At 41.5% G+C, this 24,302-nt stretch overlaps 1 protein-coding gene across 1 annotated transcript; it reads right to left on the bottom strand.

The window, feature by feature from the left end:
- Window positions 1-271: 271 nt before the first annotated feature.
- On the bottom strand, window positions 272-21,297 carry nek6 (NIMA-related kinase 6). Its single transcript, XM_076079442.1, has 11 exons — window positions 21,190-21,297; window positions 14,172-14,308; window positions 11,936-12,036; window positions 10,306-10,446; window positions 8,196-8,258; window positions 7,879-7,989; window positions 6,706-6,814; window positions 6,272-6,379; window positions 5,928-6,022; window positions 2,138-2,251; window positions 272-1,773 (listed from the first exon to the last, which is right to left on the bottom strand). Exons 3-11 carry the CDS (start codon window positions 12,011-12,013, stop codon window positions 1,663-1,665), a joined length of 930 nt encoding a protein of 309 aa, XP_075935557.1. The 5' UTR covers window positions 12,014-12,036; window positions 14,172-14,308; window positions 21,190-21,297; the 3' UTR covers window positions 272-1,662.
- Between the last annotated feature and the right edge of the window lie 3,005 nt (window positions 21,298-24,302).

Raw genomic sequence — 24,302 nt, 5'->3', positions numbered from 1 at the left:
CAACAAAGGATGGAAGATTATACTACATATAAACCTTCCCCCATCCTGGGTTTGTGATATATTATATTAGCATAGTATACAAGTTGTCATTTACAAATGAATAAAAATAATGTTCAGTGAATCTGTATGATTAGCACTGTTCACTAGATATGCTCCTGAGGACATTAGGGATGCACCGATACTGACTCAAATAAATCGGGTCTCAGTGACAATGTGTTTACATACATTATACATTATACAGTGGGATTTTAACAATATCAATTCAACGAACTTATATAAATGTATTTATTGGTTACATTTTGTTACAGAGTTAGGAAAGCAATGTTTAAGTGAAGCCTGATGTTGAATCACACAAAAGAATGAATCCGAGTCACTTCCACACAGTGAGGCATACAGCGTATTAATAAACAGCCCAGGTGTCGTATCATATCGGGAATGAAAGCGTCGGATTGGCGAATCCACATATTTAAACAGATTTCTCATTTGGTACCATCTATCAAAATGACGTTCACAGCATCTCGTTTTTTTGACAGTTTCAAAGTAACAATAATCTTTATTTACACACAACACTGAAAATGATATGCACAAGTATTAAGGATACATAAAGATCATTACAAATTCTAAACATAGCGGGTTAAGTATTACATCCAGGAGCAGGGACAGTTACTTCACACAGACTGGGCAACCAGGAAAAGACAACAGGAAGCTGCTCATCTCAGGCCCGTCAGCTACAGATCTCTCTTCACTGTCTCGGTATACAGAGGCGACTTCAAATGTTACTTCAGAGACTTAGTGCTGCACTTCTAGAACGTACGGGGAGTTGCGAGACAGATTAGAAAAAGGGATGGTCAAACACTGAGATACCAGAGAGGCACTTGATCCCACATTTCCCATAATGCAACACAATACAATCTTTTGTTAAAGACTCTCGCTGCCTTAAAAAAATCAGGCTTTGTGTTATAAGTCTGTAGTCTGCACGGCCGCACTGAGATCATTTGATTTGAGCAGACATGGCTAAGTTCCTCCAGGGACACTGTAAAATCATCAGTCGACACACAAGTAGGCCCTTTGGTATTGGGAGACACCCAAACCTACGGAGACTAGCTGGTGAACATAGTGGAGTATTTAGCATCTAAAGGGACCAAACACAGAGCTAAAAGCAGAGTGAATATCAGACTTCCAGTCATCAGGTGACACAAACACGACTCCAAATGAATGCTAATGTTGCTCAGTTTCTGCCGCTTGAGTCAATGGAACAAATATTGCAAATATGTCAAAGTTGTGTTTTAAGCATCAAGCTATTGACAAAAATTGACCAAATCATTTTTTTATTTTATTACAATGACAGGAATATTTGAATTCCCAATATCTACTGCCCCTCGCTTTACCTGACACACAGGGTATGAACTTGGAATGCAACCTCTGTGGAGTTTTCGAAAAAAAGCTTTGGGAGACGCGGCTCTCTATCCTCAGCTAAAGGAAAGGCCATGAACGCAGCCACTACACCACTAATGCACCTCTTCATATCCCCCATGACAGAAAATAAGCGGAAGTCTTTCCATGGTCTTCCTCCTGTCGAGATGAAAGTAAGACAAACACCTTTCTGCCAACGCCAAGTGGTTCGAGGTCCTCAGACTGGGGGGGTTGAAGTGGAAATGCTGCTCAGGTGCTGGAAGTCCACATGCACATCTGTTTGGCGATCTGCAGCACAAAGACGATGTCCGGCCGCTGGTCTGGTTCTGGGTTGATGCACATGCTAACCAGGTCCCGCAGCTGTGGAGAGTTTGTCTTACTGTTAACACATCCCATCACAAGTCCCTCTGTAATATTATTCTTAAACTACAATTACCGCCTCAAGGTTGTATGCCTCCACCAACCAGTAATGTTGCACTTTACATCCATGTCCGTCCAAAATATTATTTATGATAGTGATTCATTATAGAGAGAATGAAAATATAGACAAAAAGAACTGGATTCGTCCTTATTGATGCTGTTGGTGTTAGTTTGTGACTACATTGACCTTAAAAGTAGATGTCTGTGTTCAAGGTACTTTTTTTTGTTGTCCCGGAGAAAGATGTGAATCATTGGTGGGGTTCAGTGTGACTGAGGCCTAACAGTCGGGTGTGTGTTGCTCTACCTTCTCAGAGTAATGTTCAGACGGGAGGGGAGGGTAATTGCACTGCTCAATCTTCTGGCAGAGGGAGAGGAGGTTCATCTTGTCCCCGTAAAACGGACTCTGCAGCGCTGCCATCTGGAGACAGAGGAAGACGGGATGGATGAGGGAAATTCTTAGAAGTAGTGGTGTGTGTGTGTGTAGACAGTGAACACTGGAAACAAAAACAATGCAAAAGACCAACTCGGACTACCCCGTCCAATAACACCCTATAACACTGCTCTTGAATAACTTCCAATACATTAATGCCCTAAGTAACAAGGGAAAATGACCATCTCTCCATTCATACACTTTACACATACCCAGATATGACACCTGCAGTCTGAGGTGTAGATAGTTCCCTGAGGTGCACCAGTGCCCCTTATCACCATCTCAGGGGCACAGCCACTCTGACACACCATGGCTGGCCAATGGGGTAGTCCATGATCCAGTTCACTGTGTATGACTTTAACCCTGATTCTCCACTTGGCGGCAGTTTTTGTCTCGCCTTTGCAAATCGGAGCCCAAGCACTGTGTGTGAACTGTTCATAGATGCTAGCCAAAGAGGCTCCCTGATGCATCACAGAAGCATTCCATGTTTAAATCAAATATCTGGACCTGTTGGGGACTTACAGCCAATGAGAGCACAAGACAGCGGTTGAGGGGTAACCTGGAGGAGGGGTCGCCTGTAACAATAGGAACTTTACTGTATGTGTTGCATTTGCAGCACGGACCAAAGTTGTTGCACTCGGAGGATATAGGGTATACATAGTAAAGACGTGTGGAAACAGGCTATTTTTGTGAACTCCTGCCAACGACAACATCAACAAGCATGACTACAAGGAAAGTTCAGCAGATTGCTTGAACAAAAAAAATCCTACATGGTATAACGTCATTTCCTGTGTCACTTCTTGTGTGCGTTTCCATGACAAAGCATAGTCTGGAGATCAGAAAAGCAGTTTGCAGGGTCCTTAGGTGCAGCAGAAGCCTTTTAAGGGTCCTCATAACATGTGACGTATAGGTGCCACAGGTGTGTAGTCTTTTGAGAGTGCTGGGACATCCTTTCTTTGGCACCGGAAACCATGCAGGAGGTCTTCCATAGTGTAGAAAGATTTAAGAAGGGCTGGACCTAAAGCTTCCAGGCACAGTAGATTTATTTATTGTGAGCCTGGAGAACTCCCTTTCCACCTGGCTTAAGGTTAGGGTTGGGACAGGGGGAGGCAGGCGTGAGGTGCAGTGAGTTGTGATCCGGCAGCGGTTGATATGTCGTGGAGGGTCGTGTGCTGCAGGGCCATTCCGGTAGCCATGTTGATGGTCCTTCCTTTGGGGGGGGGGGAAAGCCCACTCAATTGCTGGCTTGAATATGTAAGAAGAAAGAGAAGTAGTAGGAATAGTTGAAACAAAGGAATGGGTATAATTTGTATGAATGTCATTGAATAGTTGAATAATACCAATAGTGTATAAAAGAAGCTAAACTGAATTGCTGGCTGTAAATGGTGAATAATACCAATAATGTGTGAGAGATGTGGAACATTATAAGGTTTGAATGGGGTTTCTCTCTAAAAGTAGAGAAACGTCTGTGTGTGTGTGTGTGTGTGTGTGTGTGTGTGTGTGTGTGTGTGTGATGTCAAACTGCACTATTTAGCTCATCTCAATCAGCTGTGTGTCTCCTGCTGCACTCAAAGTTTGCCATGGTGATAGCAACTGATACTGTACGTCACTGCTGATAGTGACCCTAAGGACACTCAGATTAATCTGAGGCCTCTAACTGAGAGGAGCTTTCAATATTTCCAATGACATTCATATAAATGAATCCTTTTCCCACTTCGCCCACTATTCCTACTACTTCACCTTCTTCCTACACATAAAGCCAGTGATTCGTTGTAGCGTCTGCTTCTCAGCATCCAGCTTTCACACCGCAATCCAATCTTCAGAAATTGCCTCCTGTAGTACTTCCATGTAATTGTTCCTCCTCTGACCCAGGAGATCCCATCCTCAAAGGTTGACTGCAGTAATCTTGTATTATAGGGAGTATGAGATTTGTGGTGCTGTATTATGTGCTGCTAGCAGGGCTTAAGACGCTAACTACGTCTAAACGTCAGCTATTTCAAAATGAAAAGTAAAGAAACTACATAACACATTTTATGAACAAATGTACTTTTGGGGCAGTAAGTTGTGCAATTTAAAAAATGAAGAAGTAAAAACTAGTAAAAGCAAAAGAAGCAGTAAAAAGGGAAACGATGTTAAAAAGGAGAGGGAGGTATGAAGAAAGTGTCTGGTGTCTCATGTGGTGATGCAGCCAGAGAAGAAATGAGACACATAATGCTGCTCATTCAGTCTCGGTTGGCCTGTCAAAACATCCTGACATGCACAGAGAATATCCAGAGCACAGAGGACTGTGACACCATTGTCTCTGTCTCAACAATGCATTCCAATGAAACACATGGAAATGTGACAAAGAATAGGAGTTATTATGTCCACAATGATGGCCAGCATCTGGCTGGACAGATGCTGTGAAAGCAGCTATCTAGCCTGCAGACTAGAGCTAGCTACACTCTTTAAAAGTTGAAAATCAGAAAAGCTAATCAAATAATTAACTCTTATTCTAAACTAAATGAGCAGTCAAAGTGAAGTTAGACACAACTTTTTTTCTATTCTCTTTTCTGGTAAAGGACACCCAGTGTGAACGCACAAGGCCCATCACAACACCCTCGCGTACTGTTTCCCTTATAAACAGACACACAGAGCATACAGGACTGATGCAATGACTCTACCGCTCTCTTGATTTATGGGCGACCGTGGCTAAGTGGAGAGCAGGGCCGTCCTTCAATCAGAGGATCCGCGGTTCGATCCCCAGCTCTGGGTAGTCGCATGTCGATGTGTCCTTGAGCAAGACACTTAACCCCAATATTGCTCCCATAGCTGTGCCTACGGTGTGTGAATGTGATAGAATCTGAATTGTAAGTCACTTTGGATAAAAGCTAAATGCTAAATGACTGTAAAGTAATTTATTCCCTCAGTAAACACTGTAAGTTTCAAGTCTTCTTCAATACAGCATGATGTTCATTTGGTAAATTATGGTCCATTTAGAGTCAAACATCACTCCTCTGCATTCCAAATATGGCAACTTCTGTTCATCGGTTGCGAAAAAACAAGATGGTGACGGCCGTAATCCAAGATGGCGACGGCGAAAACATCGAACTCAAGACTTCAAAACATCAGTCCACAAACCAATGTGTGATGTCACGATGACTACGTCCACTTCTTATATACAGTCTGTGACTCAGGCAGAAGAGCAGGAGACGGACACCTGAAAAAACGCAGCCAATGTGTTTTTTCCGGCCACGGTGGTCCCCAAGTGTAGGTGGAAACCTACTGGTGATGACCAGCAGTAGATCCAACGGTGCAGACGCACCATTGGATCTACTGCTGGTCATCACCAGTAGGTTTCCACCAACACTTGGGGACCACCGTGGCCGGAGCCATTATGTTTTCCAGTTGTCTTTCAGTCCGTCCCTTCCTCGTGAACGCAATATCTCGCCTTCAGGGAATTTTTTCATAATTGGCACAAACCTCCACTCGGACTCAAGGATGAACTGATCGGCGGGGGCATACAGACGCGAGGCAGTAGTTCTAGTCGTTAGTATCTTGGGATGTAATAAACTTTGCAGTCTCCAGGGGCCATAGCAGGGCTTTTACTCTTTGCAGGGCAAGAAAGTTATCATTTATCTGAATAATTGACTTTCAATAAGGGTCAAAGTGTATGTGATCTTACCTCGTACAGAAGACATCCCAGGGACCAGATGTCAGACTTAAAATTGTATCCGATCTCGTGAATCCTCTCCGGTGACATGTAGTAAGGTGTCCCCACTGAGACGGAGAGGGCAGTAAACAAATGATCATTTTGTTCAAAAGTGATAACTTCTTCATTGCCTTCACAATCTAGCACATAAAATGAACGCCTATCATAGTATTGATCAGATTTGATTTAAAATTAGTTTCAAATAGGTCTGTCATTTGTTGAATCAGCACTAAAATATTATACAACTGTATCTTGTTGTTTTTGCATGAATGTGTGCTCTGTATATACATGCGGAGTATGTGTTGCAGGTGCTTTACCTAAGGAGTGTGCTGCCGTGGTTTTAGAGCTGAAGAAGCGGCCTAATCCCAGGTCACCCAGCTTTACCTCCCCTGTGGCTGTTATGAACACGTTGGCTGGCTTGATATCTGGTTCACACACACACACGCACATTTAAACCAATCAATGCACATCAATAAAAAATAAAGCTTATCAGAACATAGTAAGCTGTAGAGAAAGATGAGCTATGTTAAGTATTGTATTGAATATTGACTGTAGAGTAACAATTGAAGTAAGAAAGAGTCAGCGTAAGAAAACAAAACTATGAAAGCAAAACAGAGCTGAGAGGACGGTTTGGGTAGAGCAGAGAAATGGTGAAACATATCCGTAGAAACTAAATATGGAGATGATGAAGTGTGCATGGTGTGGATGAGGACTGAGAGGAGGGCGAGTAAAGCAGTGAGTAGCGGTTTACCACGGTGCATTACTCTGCGTGAATGCATGTGCTCCAGAGCGCTGCAGAGCTGCACGAAATATTTCCATATGGTCCTCTCTGGGATGAGGCGCCTCTTCTTTTTGAAGTACTGAACAGATAGAAGGCAGGATTGTTAGTCCATAAAAAGTTACAATGTTTAACTGAAAGATGCTACGTGTAGCATACTGTATTTACTGCAGTGTGAGCAGCGCGTGTGTATATTGTAACCTCTTGCTTTTTCTTTTGGCGCCCACGTTAACAGATTAGAGCGGCCAAACCGCCCGCATAAGCCATGCAAAATATAGTGAAAATATCATCATACCAACATTACTACAATTTCAAAATCTATATCTGTAGAACAAGTCACAGACATGAAAAGGGCGATATGTATTTAGCTAAACACTTCCCGTTCCCATTTCTATATTTAAGCCCTTTAGCATCTTTCTGTGGACAGAATCTCTTCATTTGCTAACAAGGCTTTTATTATGAAATATTTCCAGGACAGTGTTGTGGAAAATGCAGTGGCTGTCACATCTTTTAATTGTGGATTGGTATTATTTACAAATGAGCACACGGTTCTTAATCTTTTTCGGTGTAAAATGAATATAAATGACATTTATAATGAAACGAAATGAAACTCTATGCAGAAAGAAGCCAGGCTGTCGGTGTGGACAGCACATGTGTGAGAGAGGCAGCCGCTCAGCGAGGCAGCCGGCACACGTTGCTCATGCAGGCAGTGTGACCCGAGAGTTATGGGAACCAGTTCAATACAAAGGTTATCTAAAATATGAATGTTGGTAAAGGGGAGTACATTTTGGAGAGAACTGACTCTGCTAAGTCAGACTGGCCAATAGCGTAGCATCGGCCAGCTCCTACCATGGCCGGACAACTAACACTTCTGCTCCAGACTTTAGATTGCACTAGACTTTGATGCAATGGATTTATATATCTTTCATTTTCAGGCTGGTTTTGTGGATTTGGAGCTTGTCATGGTTAAATTTAGTTGGATAATATTTCTTCAGGGAGTGCAGTTAGTGACAGTGTGGGCTCCATGGTAGCTCTGAGAGCTTGATGGAGTAGCAGCTGGGGGTGGGGCTTAGCAAAGGGTCAATTCACAGGGTAACACAGGGATCTCATTTTCAAACCCATGCAGAATATCTGGTGATTTCCGACCTGTATCATCTGGGACAGATCTCCAGCATCCGCCAGCTCCAGAACAATGTTGAGCTCATTGTCTTCAATGAAGGAGTCGAGGTATTTGATCACATTGGGGTGATTCAGTTGCTGCAATGAATGGAAAAACAGAAGGAAGATTGTTCTTGGTGGGCACTAATCTGTTATATGTTCATGTTAACACAACATACAGCTGAGCTCAAAGTGATCTTGCTCTTATCCTCATATTTCCCTCTAAACAATGCTGGAAAACCTTTCAATAAGTTATGTGTCTCACTGACCCACTGAACACAACGGAAATGTTTGCTCATCTTTACCTTTAGTAGATCTATCTCTTTGATGCAGTCCTGACGGGCCTTGGCATCCATCATCTCAAAGATCTGCAGTGACAAAGATAGAAGTTAACATGAATTCATGAGTTCTGGTAATGGACCCAGACTCTTCGACCAATTCTATTATCTTGCGCAATATTGACCAATTAGGGAATCACTAAAATACTGAAATTTGAGACATAAAACAATGGCAATCGGAAGTGTCTTTCAAAAATACGGAAGTTTAAGCCTGATTACTTTTTAAACGGAACAAGTCCGCCAGAAATCAGACAAGCTAAGTTTAGGATGGACGTGGTTCATGCTAGCGGGACCTACCTAGCTAGCTCGGCCAAAGCCAAATCAAATGACAACAGCTAAATATTAGCAGCAATCGACTCCCTGGAAGCAGACGTTCACATCCAAAATGACGAACTTCTGGCTGCCATCTCTGAAATCAAAACTAATCTCAGCTCCGACTCATGAAGACTGACGTAGGCCAAGGGTCTCTTGGTGACACAGAAGACAATGTGGTGGTGCTTCAAAAAAAGGTGGATGAATTGGTCACAGCAGTCACAGAGAAGATGGACAACCTTAAAAATCATCATAGGAGGTCCAATCTATGTGGCTCCAGTCTCCCGGAAAACGCTGACGGCAGAGACATGGAATCTTTTTTGGAGAAATTGATACCAGTGGTGCTGGGTTCCAAAAACCTCACGACACCGGTGATAATGGAGCGAGCTAAACCAATTCCAAGTTGCAGGCCACAACACAACGCTCCTTCTGTTCCCAATGCCTCTAATCTTTAGGCTTTTAAACTTTAAGGACAATGTACGGTTGATGAGGGCTGCACGGATAAGTGATGTCCGGGACACATCATGTAATGTAATGTCCCTTTTCAGCAGCGGGGATGAAGCATGGCGAAGTGAAGCCACGACTCCAGGCACAGGGAGTAGAAATAGGCTTACTCTTCCCTACTAAGATAAACAAGCTGCACAACGGGAGAACGGACGCGTGTTTGAAGCGCTTGAGGAGGTTGAAGAATTTCTCCATTAAAGAAAAAGACATCTATGACGGCTACACAAGGCTCGTTAACATATTTAAATCATTCAGTGGAGCCTCACACTTTCCCACTTTGACTGACCTACACAGGACTTTCTACAGTTTTGTTGGGGTTGGTGCTTCGTTTTGTTCTCAGTTTGTTTGGGACTGAACAAGGACGACCTATCGTAGCCTAAATAAGATGCAGACTACTATTATGTTTTTCCTTTAAATAGATATTATTAGCTTTCCTCCTTTTGTGGATTATTTTGCATCGCTGTTGATGTTAATTGCAACGCAGTTCACGTACATCCAGCTTATGTTCAAGGCTGTTCTTCAGTTCCAGCTGTGGTAGCCTCTTGACATGGGCCTAGTGAGTGCTGAAATGTAGTTCATGAAGTTTAAGATCCCGAAGGAATATGAACAAAACTAGAATGAATATTTTATTTCATCTATCAAACTAGAATGCAACAATCTCAACTGGAAACGTTCTGTTTTGTCTCCCCTCAAGTATCTGGATTGGTCAATTGTATGTTTTAACTCCTTTTACAGGATCGGTTGAAGAACGGCCTAGGAGCTGCTAAATGTAAAGGGTTGGAAGGACTGCACAGGTTGACAAGGCAGCTGTGTTTCTAGTATGTCTAGACATATGGTTTTATGGTCTGTTTGACTCTAAATGGACCATCATTTACTAAATGAACATCATGCTGTATTGAAGAAGACTTGAAACTAGAGATTGAGACCATAAACTCATGTTTACAATGTTTACTGAGGTAATAAATCAAGAGAGAAGTAGAGTAATCTTCTCATAGACTTCTATACAACCAGAGGAGTCGCCCCCTGCTGGTCAGTAGAGGGAATGCAAGTTTTAAGACACTTCAGCATCGGCTTCACTCGGCGGAACCAAAGAAATGCCGCCTGGTTTTGCCCCTTTTGGCAATCTTGATGATCCATAAAATATTAACACTATCAAATTGACCAGTTGATAAAATCACATGCACTGTGCTAACAATCTTGACATAAGTATGAATTTAGAATTGAGAATAAGGTCCTCAGCAGTATCTGCTGAGTGCTGTACCTGGACTTTCTTGAGGGCAACCAGCTGTCCCTCAAGCAGGTACGTGGCTTTGTAGACCTCACTGAACTGGCCCCGACCAATCTTCTTCTCAATCCGGAAGTTTGCCAGAGTGCAGAAGTACTTACAGCTTGGCACGTTTTTCTGTACATGAAAACACCACATTAAAAGGTCGAACAATGTAGTGCATTAAAGTGCATCAGGAAACTTAGTTGCATCAAATAAATCTCACTCTCTGGAAAATGTCTAAATGCTTAACTGTGGCTTTTAAATGATGATGATGGAACCGAAGAGCAAATACAGTCCTGCCAACAAACAGCAATTACTGTACTTTTGGGGTGTAAGATAATATCGATACAGTGGAGTATGAAGATGTTATGTTTTGTGATACTGTTGTCGATTTTCAAAAACACTATCGATTAACATAATTCATAGTTTACATGCAATGATTGGTGGCAGACTGTGGCTCAGATTGTACAAAAAGTAGTGCTATGATGTTGGATGTTACAGGAACTGTGACAAATGTCAATGCAGATCCCACTGATCTGGTTGCATAAAAGAAATAAACTATTTTTTCCTAAAATTATAATAATAAAAAAGAAATCGCAATATATCGAATTTACAATATTACAGATTTTTTCCAATACACAACCCTAATAACTTCATCACTGAGTAGCCATCGATGTCCCCCCTTCTACTTATTATTATTATTGTACAGTTCAAACATGTTGCTCTGTCTGTTTGGAACTTAACAGAGTCTGAGAGGGCTTTTCTAAATATTGGGGAACACATTGCATTGTCCGAATGTCCAAAGCAGACAATAAAGACAAATCAATTTATAGAGCTATAACATTAATCATTTGACAATTTTGGGAGATCTGCGTGTCTTCTTTCTTGTCTCAGCATAAAGGCTGAAAACAGGGGCACACAGTTAGCCTGGCTCTGTCTACAAGTGAAAACCTGACAACGCTCTACCAGCACCTCTAAAGCTCACTGATGAACAAGTTCTATCTCTTGTGGTTGAACGGGGTGTAATGTACCAGAATATCTCTGTGCTGGGTAGTGACTTCCTGGACGTTCTGCTGGTTGTCTTGCAAACTCACGGTAAACGATGAGGTTATGATACCAAGAAATGACTGCACCAGGCCCAGAAATAGTCCAGCGCCCAGTGAAAACGTGTCTTTCTTTCTAAGATTAGATGTAATGGAGTAAATGAGTGAGCTTTTAGATGTGCTGGTAGGTGGATTTTACTGCATTTAATCAGAGTTAAGCTAGTTGTTTCCAGTTTTCATGCTAAGCTAAAATAACATGCTGCTGGTAGAGCTTTATATGTAGGGCACGAACATGAGAGTGGTCTCAATCTGAACGTCTAACCCTCAGCAAGAAAGAGAAGAAGCATATTTCCAAAAATGTCAAACTATTCCTTTTTATGTTCATCAGTGTAAACAAAACAAAATGTACACAGTACGTGAAAAGTAGAAGCAAATTTTTTTTTTGGGGAGCTAACTGCAAGTATCAATTGTGTTGACATACACGTCATGGAACTTAATATGATAGACAGGTTTTAGAATATTTTCTAAAACCTGTCTAAAATTTTCTTAAACGTGTCTAATAATTTGGTTGAAGGCCCTACCTGATCCTCCTGACCGGGTATTTTGTAGAGATGGTTGTGGTTGTCTAAGGTGAGCTGGTTGTTGTTCTGCGCCTCCATGGTAGCATCACAACCACCAACTCCTGTAACAGAGAAGACAAATGATCAAATCTTCAATTATTCAGCACATTTAGAGTCTCAGAGCATTTTAACATAAGATAATACATTTTGCATGAAAGCAAGGTGACCTGATTGCCGGCTGCACGTGGCCCACATGAGTTTAACTGATTTACAGCAGGAAACGCCAGTGATACCACATCTCTGTGACACTGTGTGTGTGTGTGTGTGTGTGTGTTAACTAATAAGCTAAAGGAATATGCACATGCTGACATTTGCAATATTGCAAATCAGTAATGAGAGCATTGAGACTGGTACGTACTTTAAGAACTTCTTCTGACAAGCGGAGCTCAATAGGAAAATCGCCCAAATCACTGTATTATCTTATGGAATTGGTAACACTGAAAGGTTAACGGTTGTACCAAATTTCATTGAAATCTGCTATGTCACAAACAGAACTGAATCTTCTGAATATCTTCCCTTTCTACTGTACTGCCTGTAAACTAACAGAGTAGACAGACTGACTACAGTGAAAGGCATTCTGCTGTAAAAGAGGCAACTAGAGCAGTGGTTCCTTTAGGACATGGAGGTGAAGGATGGCAATGTCTGTTGGATAGTAATTCTGTGCGCATGTCCAGCACTTTGGTCCATGGCAGATAACTACTGGCTTATTATTGACCCGACATGTGATGTAGATAATCATGATGTCTGAACAGATTAGTTCTTAAGTGGCTTGTACGAGTGATTTAGGAGAACCTATTTAGAATTTCCTCTTGGGTACAAACAGAACTTACGAGTGGTCGAGACCTGTCCTAAGAGTCATGTTGTTGAGTCTGTTGTTTTCAAATAATAAGTTTCTTACTCATGGATTGTATAAATAATTACTTTGAAGGCATTTTGAGATTGAAAACTCATATAATTACACTTCACAGTTGTCTTGACATTATCCTGTTTGACTCTGCAATGTGAATTATAGACCCATAGAATTGTAAAAGTATCCACATAGCTTAATGATATCAGCGTTTTCATCGTCTATTGATGCTATAGTATAACACTGCACTATTAATATGTTATCTTAAATGATTTGACTACTCCCGTTGCAGTCAGCTATCGTCTTGTGTTATTTCAGTGACAGTTTGACCCTCAGGTGACGGGTCCTCTACAGTACTCATCATTGGTCTCCATTACTGGTCTTCAGCAGGTCCCTTAATTCCTTAAAAGTGAAAGACTTTCCTCTTTGGACCTCCAACAGCAGGGCTTCAATATATGACACTCCTTATATGGTGTTATTGGGGCATTTATTATGCTAATGTACTACTCCTGAACATGCGCTCACGTATGCACAGCTGGCCTTCATCATGTTTACGCTGCTCATTTACACAGTTATCTGAAGTTGGGAGCGTTTACTGAATCTGACGTGGAAACACTCGTACAAGGCCACCATAGGAAAAAAAGTAGGAGGAAGTTCAGATAAGAACACCGAAATGTTCTTGCATGAGGTCAAATGTTTCTAAATCACCTAAATGCACATCTGTGATTTGTCTGTACAAACATGTCTTGTATTTCTGCTGCGCCTGCCTATGAACTACCACTATAGACTCACTTTCATATGTGTGGAAAGTGGATTCTGAGGTCAAACCATTCATTTTTATATAAGGACAAGGTCCTGGTGATAGCTAAAATACATATAGTTTTAGCTTAAATGCATTAATTGTTACCAAAATATGTAACAATGATTAATAAGTCTCAAGACGCTCCAAAAATATACATGGTAAAGATATGAATTTGTATAAAAGAGGACAGTGATGGCACTTGTCTTTGGCAATCAGAAATAATCATAATACATATTAAATAAACAGAATTTAACTTGTGTTAAATCCACGCCAGGGGAACACAGAAGAGGAAGAGAGCTTTAACATTGACCAATCACATCGCATTAATGCACCATTCAGCAGCTGAGAGTTTGGGAAGCACAACGGAACGCGTGAAGCAATTCAGTAGCTGTATTTTGTATTTTGCTTGGGAGACCCTACTTATGAACGCTTCTTAATTAGTTCATTAGCATTGATCCCAAAGTGACCGAAAAACATAAAATTGAATCTGCCGGTTCCAACAGCCAGGGGAAAAGTTGTGCTGGAGGTAATGGCCAGCAGATTCTTACCTCATATTCTGGTCTGCTCAGCCGTATGTGGCGGCAGAGATGCTGGCAGCGTTTGCCAGATACGGTGGAGTTCAGTTTCTTTCTTCTAAAGATGGCTGGATGTGGGCCTTTGGGCCGTATTGGGGTTCCTTCAGAGGCTGAAGAGAAGAAAGAGATGGTCACCGGTGCTCCTTTCAACACTCACCACTGCAGCCTGTACTCTCTATTCTACTGACCATCACTCCATACCTAGAGATTAATCCACTGGTATCAGTTCATCTACAAAACTATCATTGGTAAAAAAAACAACTCATATCTCCACTTACTACTCATCACCTCCAACAGTAACCGCAATTTACGCTCTAGCTACTTCATCAACATGGTCATTCCAAAAGTGTGCAGTCTGCTGCTCCAAGCGACTGGAACGAGTTACAAAAGAAGCTAAATCTCTATGATCACTGCACCTGGTTCTGTTTGCTTCTCCAGGAACACCGTTTGTTTTTCTATATTGAACATATTATGATGTTGTAATTTTTGGATGAGATTGTTTGAGATGTTTCGATGTTTTACTTTGTTTTGTAACGACTTGCCTCCTGTTGCTGCCTTTTTGGCCAGGGGGTCATTGTAAATGTGAACTGGTTCTTGACTTATCTGGTATAAAATATTTGAAAGCTGGCCCTCCTCAGTTGCTGAATGATACTCGAACATCTGATATCACCCACAAAATAAAACCGGCTCATAGATGCCAATCATGTTATACCATCTCTACCATATACGTATGTATGTCTATATGCATGCAGAGCAGATGAATGGGTGAAATCAACTCAATATATGTCAGTATCAAAGCAAGTCCACTAGCAAGTAAGTTAGTTAAGCATAACTAACTTACATTTCATTTTGCATTGGAAAGTCAGCCTCTGTGTCCTCTGTTCCCAGAGTTGACAGTATGTGTGTGTGTGTGTGTGTGTGTGTGTGTGTGTGTACGACACATCCTGGAATGCAGGATATTGGCCCTAAAAGAGGGTCTGCAGGAACGTTTCCTGACTCAGGGATCACAGTTCTCTATGAGAAGTAAAGTCACCAATATTCGCTAGTAAATAGAAAATAAATAACAATTCTATATCCATACATGACTGCTAACGGGGCTTACAGAGCAAAAAGAAAATGAGCTTTAATCTACCTTAGTTTGAGCTGGACTACATATGCTGTGAACTAACTGCTAAATCACAGTGCTCATCGCTCTTTTCTGACAGTGGAGTTGAGGCTCGCTGGGTGTCTGTGGTGATGACTCATGATGATAGAGGCCTTGCTCCAGTTTGAACTGGAAATGAGATGGCCATTGCCGAACGAGCGGATCACTGAGAGCAAGCCACAGAGTGAGCTAGTGAGTGACGAGCGGAGGCGTCCGAGCGTGACCTCGTGCCTTCCTCTCTCCAAACCAACATGTTGAAATCCGTAGCGTTCACATTTTCTGATTCCCTGGAGGTACTATTCCCAAGTACTGATGTATTAATAACTTTTAACCACAAATAGCTTCTAAAATGTGTCATGTTGAAACTACCCCCCTTTAAGCATTTAGCTGAGTGTACATGTGCTAACTTGTGTTCACCTTAACATACTCAGCTCCGCTAGCCATTCAAATGTTGGCAATGCCTCATGCCATGACTTAGGTTACAGCCCACATGTCGGGCTGCTGTTAATGAGGACTATGCTGTTGTTGGCATGCAAGGCTCGAAAATCTCTCGCACGCCAAAATGCCGAAGATTTTATGATTTCTTTCAACGGTCGACTGTTACACATCGCCTCAGCCAGAAAACTGTTGAATATATTTTAGAACAGCGCTGTGTTTAGGGGTGTCAAACAATTACCTAGGGCTGTACTCAACAATCACACACACACACACACACACACACACACACACACACACACACACACACACACACACACACACACACACACACACACACACACACACACACACACACACACACACACACACACACACACACACACACACACACACACACACACACACACACACACACACACACGTCAGGAAGCGAACGTTAATAAACTTTACAAGAATGTCGGTCCTTGATCCTAGTGACATCATGTGAGCTGGTGCGTCAGATTCATACAGTCGGCTCCTGTGTGATCCATGGTGAAGTTGAGGGTATAATGCTGTAGTATTGTAGTATAATCATGAACAAATATGACAGGTGTCATCGAGCAGATCCACTGCATTCGGAGGCAGTCTGAGCAACATCGGTGTTTCCGACACATGGACTTTACTTTGGCGGGCTGCCTAGGTATATTAAAGGCCGCCCAATCTATTTTTGGGAACCCATATTAGCTTATTTTTTTTTTTAAATCCGTCCAAGAGAATGAAGCCATCCACTATTAGTAAATGAGTGGACTATGGCGACAGGATGCCGCTGAGGAGCAGATAGAGCTCGGCTGCCCGGGCTGGACCCACGGTGGGACTACCACAGTGTGCTGTGCGGAGCCTCTGGCTAACGACACTACACCAGAGAGGTAAGCTATAGTAAAGTGAACCCCAAAAAACAAATCATGCACAAGCAAGGACCTCACTTCAACCCACTTGTGATTGGATCACCAAAGAAGCGGAGGTTTTTCATTTTCCCATTTGTTTTCCCTGTTGTTTTCTTTCCAAATTCAGAATAATACCAGGAAAGAACAGTGACTGCAACCAGACCCCGAGAGGGGCTTTCCTTGGGACGTTTTTATATTTCTGTTCACATGTTCAACATGAACCCACACATCTGTTTCCTCTTCCTGTCCCAATGAAAATCTGCCCTCACATGAATGCTACAGAAACGTCTGTGAATACATTTGTTTATATGGGTGTTCACACTGTGATAGACTGGCAGCCAGAGCAGGGTGTACCCTGCCTCCTGCCCAAAGCATGCTGGGATAGACTCTAGCCCCCTTCAGTGGAGTTAGTCACGAGTCCACTGCAGTTAGAGAGATAACACCCGCAAACAACATTCCAGTACTTCAAAGGAACTTTAAGCAGACATTTCACTGGGAAGCTATCAGCCAATGCAAAGCGTTCCCAGGTGTTTCTGTGGGTGCAACATGCATCACAGACAGGACTGCCAGGTGACACAACAATAAGGTCAACTGTAAGACAAATTAACTGGACTTAGAAGAATTCTATTAAAATCAAAATAACAAGAAAATGTGCCAAATTAACAGTTAGGGGTTATGTCACCCAGCTTATTACACACACATTATCCACCCACCAGACAGAACTTTAGCTTCCTGAGTCCTGTATTTGCCTACAAAATAAACGCAATGTTCTCTGCTCGGCTATGTCAGGACTAGTGGGCTGTATACCGGTTCATCCAGGTTAGGGTTCATATTGATCCTGGAGTAATTCCTGGTTTTGTGAATGAAGTTTGACCAGTCAATGATGGCGGGGGCTGCAACCTCTGCCTCAAAACTTCCTGAACCATCAGAGAGCACTAACCCCACAGCAGGTGCTTCTTTTACACCTGGACCTATTGTACAGGAACTAAATTTAGTCTCTGGTTTCACCGGTCGAAGCACAGGTTTAGGTTTGGTTCCTCAGTTCTTCAAAAGGTTCTCGTTTCCCTGGTTAATATTTAACCGTTAACCAACAATACAAATTTTAAATAATTCTATCAGTTAACTCTTTACCACCTGTAGTTATGAAGGTCCGCCTGGTCTTTTTGTCTTTTTTCTTCATAAATGTGTTAGACAATGTCCTTTTTGAAAATTATTTTGCTCCTTTTTTTCAGGAGAAATGTAACTTTCAAAACCAGGCAAGTATTTGTCATTATTATATGTTATAAATGCTTAAACAGTTAAAAGAAATATTTTTTAAAAATGTAAAAGCAGAGCAAAACTGAGAGGCGTCACTTATTAGCTGAAAGGTCAGCCCACTTTATGTGAGCCTGGGCGCTCTCTCTCTGAAGAGAATAAATTCAACATCAATTTAAATAAAAATTCAATTTCACACTAAAATCACAATAAAAAAGGGACACTTGTCAGGATTGCAACATTGATTCAAACCTGGTCTACTACACTTTGCTCACATCTCACCTTTCTGCCCTCGTCAGTTACTTCAACCACCTGATGGTCACTCTTGGTTTCCCCCCTCTCATTCACTGAATACCTGACATTCCATAAGGGCATCTAATGATGTCAGCTGCTTTTGAGGCATCACTGACCGGCCAAACAAGAAAGTGATCTGTTGAGTTTAGAGGTCCCGTCATCGTGGCGTAACTCCTGAGTCTGCAAAGTTTGTTTCCTACCGAATGGTATTATCTTACTGTCCCTTTAAATTAGGTTGATTGTTGTTCTTCTTTCCATATACCACAGTGCACCATAGACATACTTGCCAACGTTGGAGGGGGGCGGGGGGGGGGGGGGGGGGAATATGAGACAATTGTGACCCTGGTAGGAAACCTTAAAGTCAAAACTTAAACAAGAAGTGAAACTCAAGTATATAACGTATGTAATATGTCAGATCAGAATCAAAATAAGAACCAGAAACAGTGTATGGCCAAGTATGTTACGCATACAAGGATTTGGGCTTGGTGATTGGTGCGTGACAATAAACACAGTGCAATAGTAAAATACATAAACAAACAAACAAAGAGTATGTTGAGACATGTATGGTATTAAAGTGCCAAGTGTGTATTTACAGAGTAGAGTTGTGCAAGGACGTTGAATTGACTTGATCAGTCCTATTGTCATTGATACACGATCAGTATCGGCCCGGTATCCTGACTCAAGTGAGTAATTAACAGAATCTTTGCATCAAAATAGGAATAAGAATCTTCTTAAAAACTAAAACAACTCCGCCCGCACCTGTTTCCCAGAATGAGGGAATAAATTACTCCATAAAATGCTTCTTTATAAAAGAAAGGGCACAAGCTGCATGCAAAAAGTTAATAAAACAAAAATAAAAATAAATTTGTTGAACATAAATCACTGATCAACAGTCCCTTGTACACCATCCGACCAACAGTTTCTTTGCTTTACAAAGTTGTCTTTTTGGATTCTACTGAAGAGCCACCTCTTCAAGTTCAGTATATTTAAACACAACTAAGTTCCTTGTTCTCAGCACCAAAATACTCGAATGTTAGTCATCTCTCAGTCTTTCCACTTCCTTTCTGATGCTTTCAGATCAGTTTTATTTTTCAACAGCACCCTCCCTTTACTTCATGAATGAAATTTAGCGCCATTTATTGTGGAATGTTGATTCATTTATAGTACATTATCCTCCTTCCAGCTCAGGAAATTATCAGAACTTTTGATCATCTGACACAATATATTGACTTCAAGTATTTTTTATGTTGTCTATGAAAGCATTGCTGTATCTAGAGAGTTTTGCCTTGTTTTTGGCACAAAACACGTAACCTTGCAGACTACGCATTAACAGTATTCTCGCAAGAACAACTGGCGCGCCTACGCAAGCGTGAGACTTTTTTAGCTTAAGATGCATGTTTTTGGTAAGAAGCGAGCATACGACCGGATAAAAGAGACTTGAAATATACTGCATAAGTTGTGTGAGCGTTTGTCAACTGATATTTTGATTTATTTTCGCGGTTGTTAAACGTGGCCCCCATTTACTTTAATTCATCAATACCTTTCTCAATGTTTGGTTTATTTGTTCACCATGGAAGCGTTTGAGAAGAACGTTTTCTTTACGAACACGAGGTAACACGGGACAAGTAATTGCCTCGCAAATGATAATTTGGGGGAAAGGGCTGGGCAAAGTAGAGAAAATCCTATATCACAATTTTTTGACCAAATACCTCGATCAGAAATATTGCAATTAATAAAAACCGTAATCCAATATTCATCCATACTACCAAATCTAACTGCATTCGTCTTTTTCAAACTTTAGAGATATTTCTTCCAAACCTCAAATAGCCATAAGGACGGAGAATAACGGTCGAGCTGCATGTCAGCAAGGACGTGTGAAGACATGGCTTCCCGCTTGGTTGATACAAACCAGCTCAGTCACCCGGGACACCGGCTCCACTGTCACAGCTGACACATGAGTCATTTTAGCCCATTACAGGCATCCTCATAACTACACCGCCACCCACCCCACACCCCACACCCGGCCCCCTTTCCAGCCTGCAGCCAGTGTTCACCCCTGCTGTTACTACAGTATTCCACGTAATGTTCCTTTATACCCACAGACATCCACAAACCACACACACCATAAACACAGATATGAGGCTCTGCTTTCAGACTGCATGTAAAATGTATCATGTTAACAGGCTGTTCTCCTCGCTTGGAGAAATAAGAGTCTGTGTTGCAATAAGCCAGCACACTTGGTCCCTAAACGTAGTCACTGTATAGTATCACATTTTATACCAGAAGCCATACTCAATAGCTTTTTAACTAACTTGAAAGGAAAGGAAAAGGTGACATTGTTGCATTGTAATGTAATTGTATGTATGAAGTTTCAAATGAGTTTTATTGAAGACTCGGCTATAATTTTTCTAAATGCCATTTTCCGAAAATTAACCTCCAGAAGTTAGCAATGAATTGCATAACTTAATTTAAGTAAGTTAGGCTGACAGGGAGTCAAGCTTTAAACTGACTTAATTGTCAGTGATCATGTGCCAAGGCAAAATGTGACCAGGTGAAATTGAATATGAAATTCATTCTCAATAGTCCAAGCTATTGGATATCTGTCCTGCCCTGAGATTGCACTGGTGCTGCATATAATTGAGTTATTAGTTTAAAGCAGATAGCTGGCTGCAGCCTCGTTTCCGTCCAGGGTAACGGGTAAATATCATTTCCATATGGTCGTAAAGAGCCGCGGGCTAACTTGGTTGCTAGCTAGATGTGCGCCCACGAGCTTTTCTGCCACTTTCCAAACAGAGTAAACGGACTGTAACGTTGCCCCCTGGTTCGTAAAGGCGTCTCATGCGACAATACCACACGAGTCAATGTCAACAGTTCGCTCGTGCATGACTTAAGCCAGCTAGCGGTTTACAGAAGTGTCCCAGAAGGAAATGAGTCTTACCTGAAGAGGAGTCAGTAATGTCCTACTCACTTGAAACAGTTTCTACTAGTTACATTGGTCCGCGGTGTTGTGCAACTCTTCACCGACAGACAGACTCCCTCCCCCGAGTCTCCCTCTCTCTCCCTCTCTCTCTCTCTCTCTCATGCGCGCGCTGTTTCTCTGTGGTTAGTGCCGCTGCTGCCACGCAGGCTGCTCAACGGAGACTGCTTAAGAAGTTTACCGAATAAGACAGGGGGGATACATAACCCATGGATGTGCAAAGATAACCCAAAGTGGTGGCGAGGTTGTTGTTGCAAGTGTTTGTTGAAAAGTAGGTCAAACGTCACAGCTCCCTCTCTCTTCACTCGGCCCCTTGCACGTGGGATAGGGCCATTGTTTGACGGTATATGATATGTGTATTTACGCACGTGACAAGTATAAGAAAAGCATTAGGTAGCCATATGAGTATTAAAGTCTCATCTAATTCTTCGATTCTTTCTATTTTTGGCCTTGTTCAGACTGCCAGCTCAAATCCGTATTTGGCATATCTAGATTTTAGCCTATTTATGTGGAAAGTATTTACTCAAGTCAGAGCTGAAGCCAAGACTTTAGACTTGCAGAGGTCATGAGCCCAAGTAGCCAGCCCTCCCTTTCCTAATATAGGGGAGAGCGGGACATCTTGTCACACTTTTTGCTTTCAATTAAATTTCTCGATCTCAGTTATAGACTATATAAGAAGTGAACCTAGTCATCGTGATGTCACCCATTGGTTTGTGGACTGCCGCTATGAAGCCTCTAGTTCGGCGATTTGGCCATCGCCACCTTGGATTACGGCTGTCGCCATCTTTACTCTTTTGCAACCAGTGAACAGAAGTTACCATATTTGGAATACGGAGGAGTGTTGTATAGACGTGGTATACGTCTCTGGTAGCAGCAGCGACCTGTCAATCACAGTAAGCCCGCCCTAACGCATACCTTGCTTTATGGTCTATTTGACTCTAAATGGACCATAATTTACTAAATGAACATCATGCTGTATTGAAGAAGACTTGAAACTAGAGTTTGAGACTATAAACATATGTTTACAATGTTTACTGAGGTAATAAATCAAGTGAGAAGTAGAGTCATTTTCCCATAGACTTCTATACAATCTGACTTCATTTTGCATCTGGAGAAGTCGCCCCCTGCTGGTCAGTAGAGAGAATGCAAGTTTTAAGACACTTCCGCATTGGCTTCACTCGGCAGAAACGGAGGTTGCCACCTGGTATCAGTACATCACAGTCACTCATTTTCCACATTAGACTAAATTATAAATTCTATTGCACAAAAGTATAATCTTTAGATGTTTACTTCTTACTTTAATATAGATTTGTAATTGGTAAGGTACAGAATGTGCATTTGTGACAAGTTGCCCCATCACCACACTATGCGGGGTAAATTGTCACATTATATTTTTCAACAAATAAGAACATGCATACAAATAGAGGCTTTCCAAACTTATTCATACAGTTGAAAGTATAATTTATGAATAATAATGAATAACACATTATAAAAAAACCTAATAATTCATCCTGAGCTATGACGTTTTCAGATCCAATTCAAAACCAAATGCAACAATAGTTGCAAACTGACTAGCTCAACATAATTTAAATGCTGTCGCTGAATAGGCTACATAGCCTAATCTGAGTTTTCGGCAGAGTCACAGTTCTGACACAATTAAACGGTGAACCCTGCAGTACAAGCCCCATGTGCCTGATTTGCTGCATTGGATACACTTCACCCATTTCACCCATATTGTCATGTGACGATATGCCCCGAAAAGCACTGAGACAACTTGCCCCGGACCCCACTTTGAACACCAAAGGAATCTATGCATGTACAGTACCAGTAAGTATAATATCTGTTTTTTTGCATCCATGCATATTATCTGGAACATTTACAGAAATATGAAATATTACACATTGGCTAGCATTAGCCCATTTCTTAGTCATTATTCTAAACAAATCAGACAACAGCAAGAAACACTTCCTTTACATAAAAGTCACATCCAGGACCTCCATGTTCAGACTCTATATTATATACTAGAATATAAAGTTTCAACCTTGAGTAGTATATTATTAGTCTAATTGTTATTATGCCTGCATTTCATGCAATAATTGTAATCGATCAATATTCATCCCAAGTTATTATTATTTGTTTAACCCTAGCAATAAAAAAATTTTTTTTAAAGAAAGAACGCTTCATATATCCTTTAGTATTGTGCCAACTATTGTAGGCTTCAAGTCAAGTAAATAAAGCAACTATAACTATATAATATATATATAACTAATTATATACCAAAGCGGCCAATATACAGGTGCTGGTCATATAATTAGAATATCATCAAAAAGTTGATTTATTTCACTAATTCCATTCAAAAAGTGAAACTTGTCTATTATATTCATTCATTACACACAGACTGATATATTTCAAATGTTTATTTCTTTTAATTTTGATGATTATAACTGACAACTAAGGAAAATCCCAAATTCAGTATCTCAGAAAATTAGAATATTACTTAAGACCAATACAAAGAAAGGATTTTTAGAAATCTTGGCAAACTGAAAAGTATGAACATGAAAAGTATGAGCATGTACAGCACTCAATACTTAGTTGGGGCTCCTTTTGCCTGGATTACTGCAGCAATGCGGCGTGGCATGGAGTCGATCAGTCTGTGGCACTGCTCAGGTGTTATGAGAGCCCAGGTTGTTCTGATAGTGGCCTTCAGCTCTTCTGCATTGTTGGGTCTGGCATCTCGCATCATCCTCTTCACAATACCCAATAGATTTTCTATGGGGTTAAGGTCAGGCGAGTTTACTGGCCAATTAAGAACAGGGATACCATGGTCCTTAAACCAGGTACTGGTTGCTTTGGCACTGTGTGCAGGTGCCAAGTCCTGTTGGAAAATGAAATCTGCATCTCCATCAAGTTGGTCAGCAGCAGGAAGCATGAAGCGCTCTAAAACTTCCTGGTATACGGCTGCGTTGACCTTGGACCTCAGAAAACACAGTGGACCAACACCAGCAGATGACATGGCACCCCAAACCATCACTGACTGTGGAAACTTTACACTGGACCTCAAGCAACGTGGATTG

Source organism: Anarhichas minor, unplaced genomic scaffold (genome assembly GCF_050575085.1).
Source record: "Anarhichas minor isolate MPS153535 unplaced genomic scaffold, ASM5057508v1 ptg000073l, whole genome shotgun sequence".
In the NCBI taxonomy this organism is placed as follows: domain Eukaryota; kingdom Metazoa; phylum Chordata; class Actinopteri; order Perciformes; family Anarhichadidae; genus Anarhichas; species Anarhichas minor.
This window is presented reverse-complemented; position numbering and strand designations above follow the sequence as displayed.

Bases quoted from the DNA above. Each gene is read 5' to 3' on its own strand.
- nek6 (XM_076079442.1), bottom strand. From the start codon at position 12,013: ATGGAGGCGCAGAACAACAACCAGCTCACCTTAGACAACCACAACCAT. The intron at 8,259-10,305 runs GTACAGCACTCA...TTGTCACTGCAG, and splicing joins TTGCCCTCAAGAAAGTCCAG to ATCTTTGAGATGATGGATGC. The intron at 6,815-7,878 runs GTCGGAAATCAC...CTATCTGTTCAG, and splicing joins ATCTGTCCCAGATGATACAG to TACTTCAAAAAGAAGAGGCG.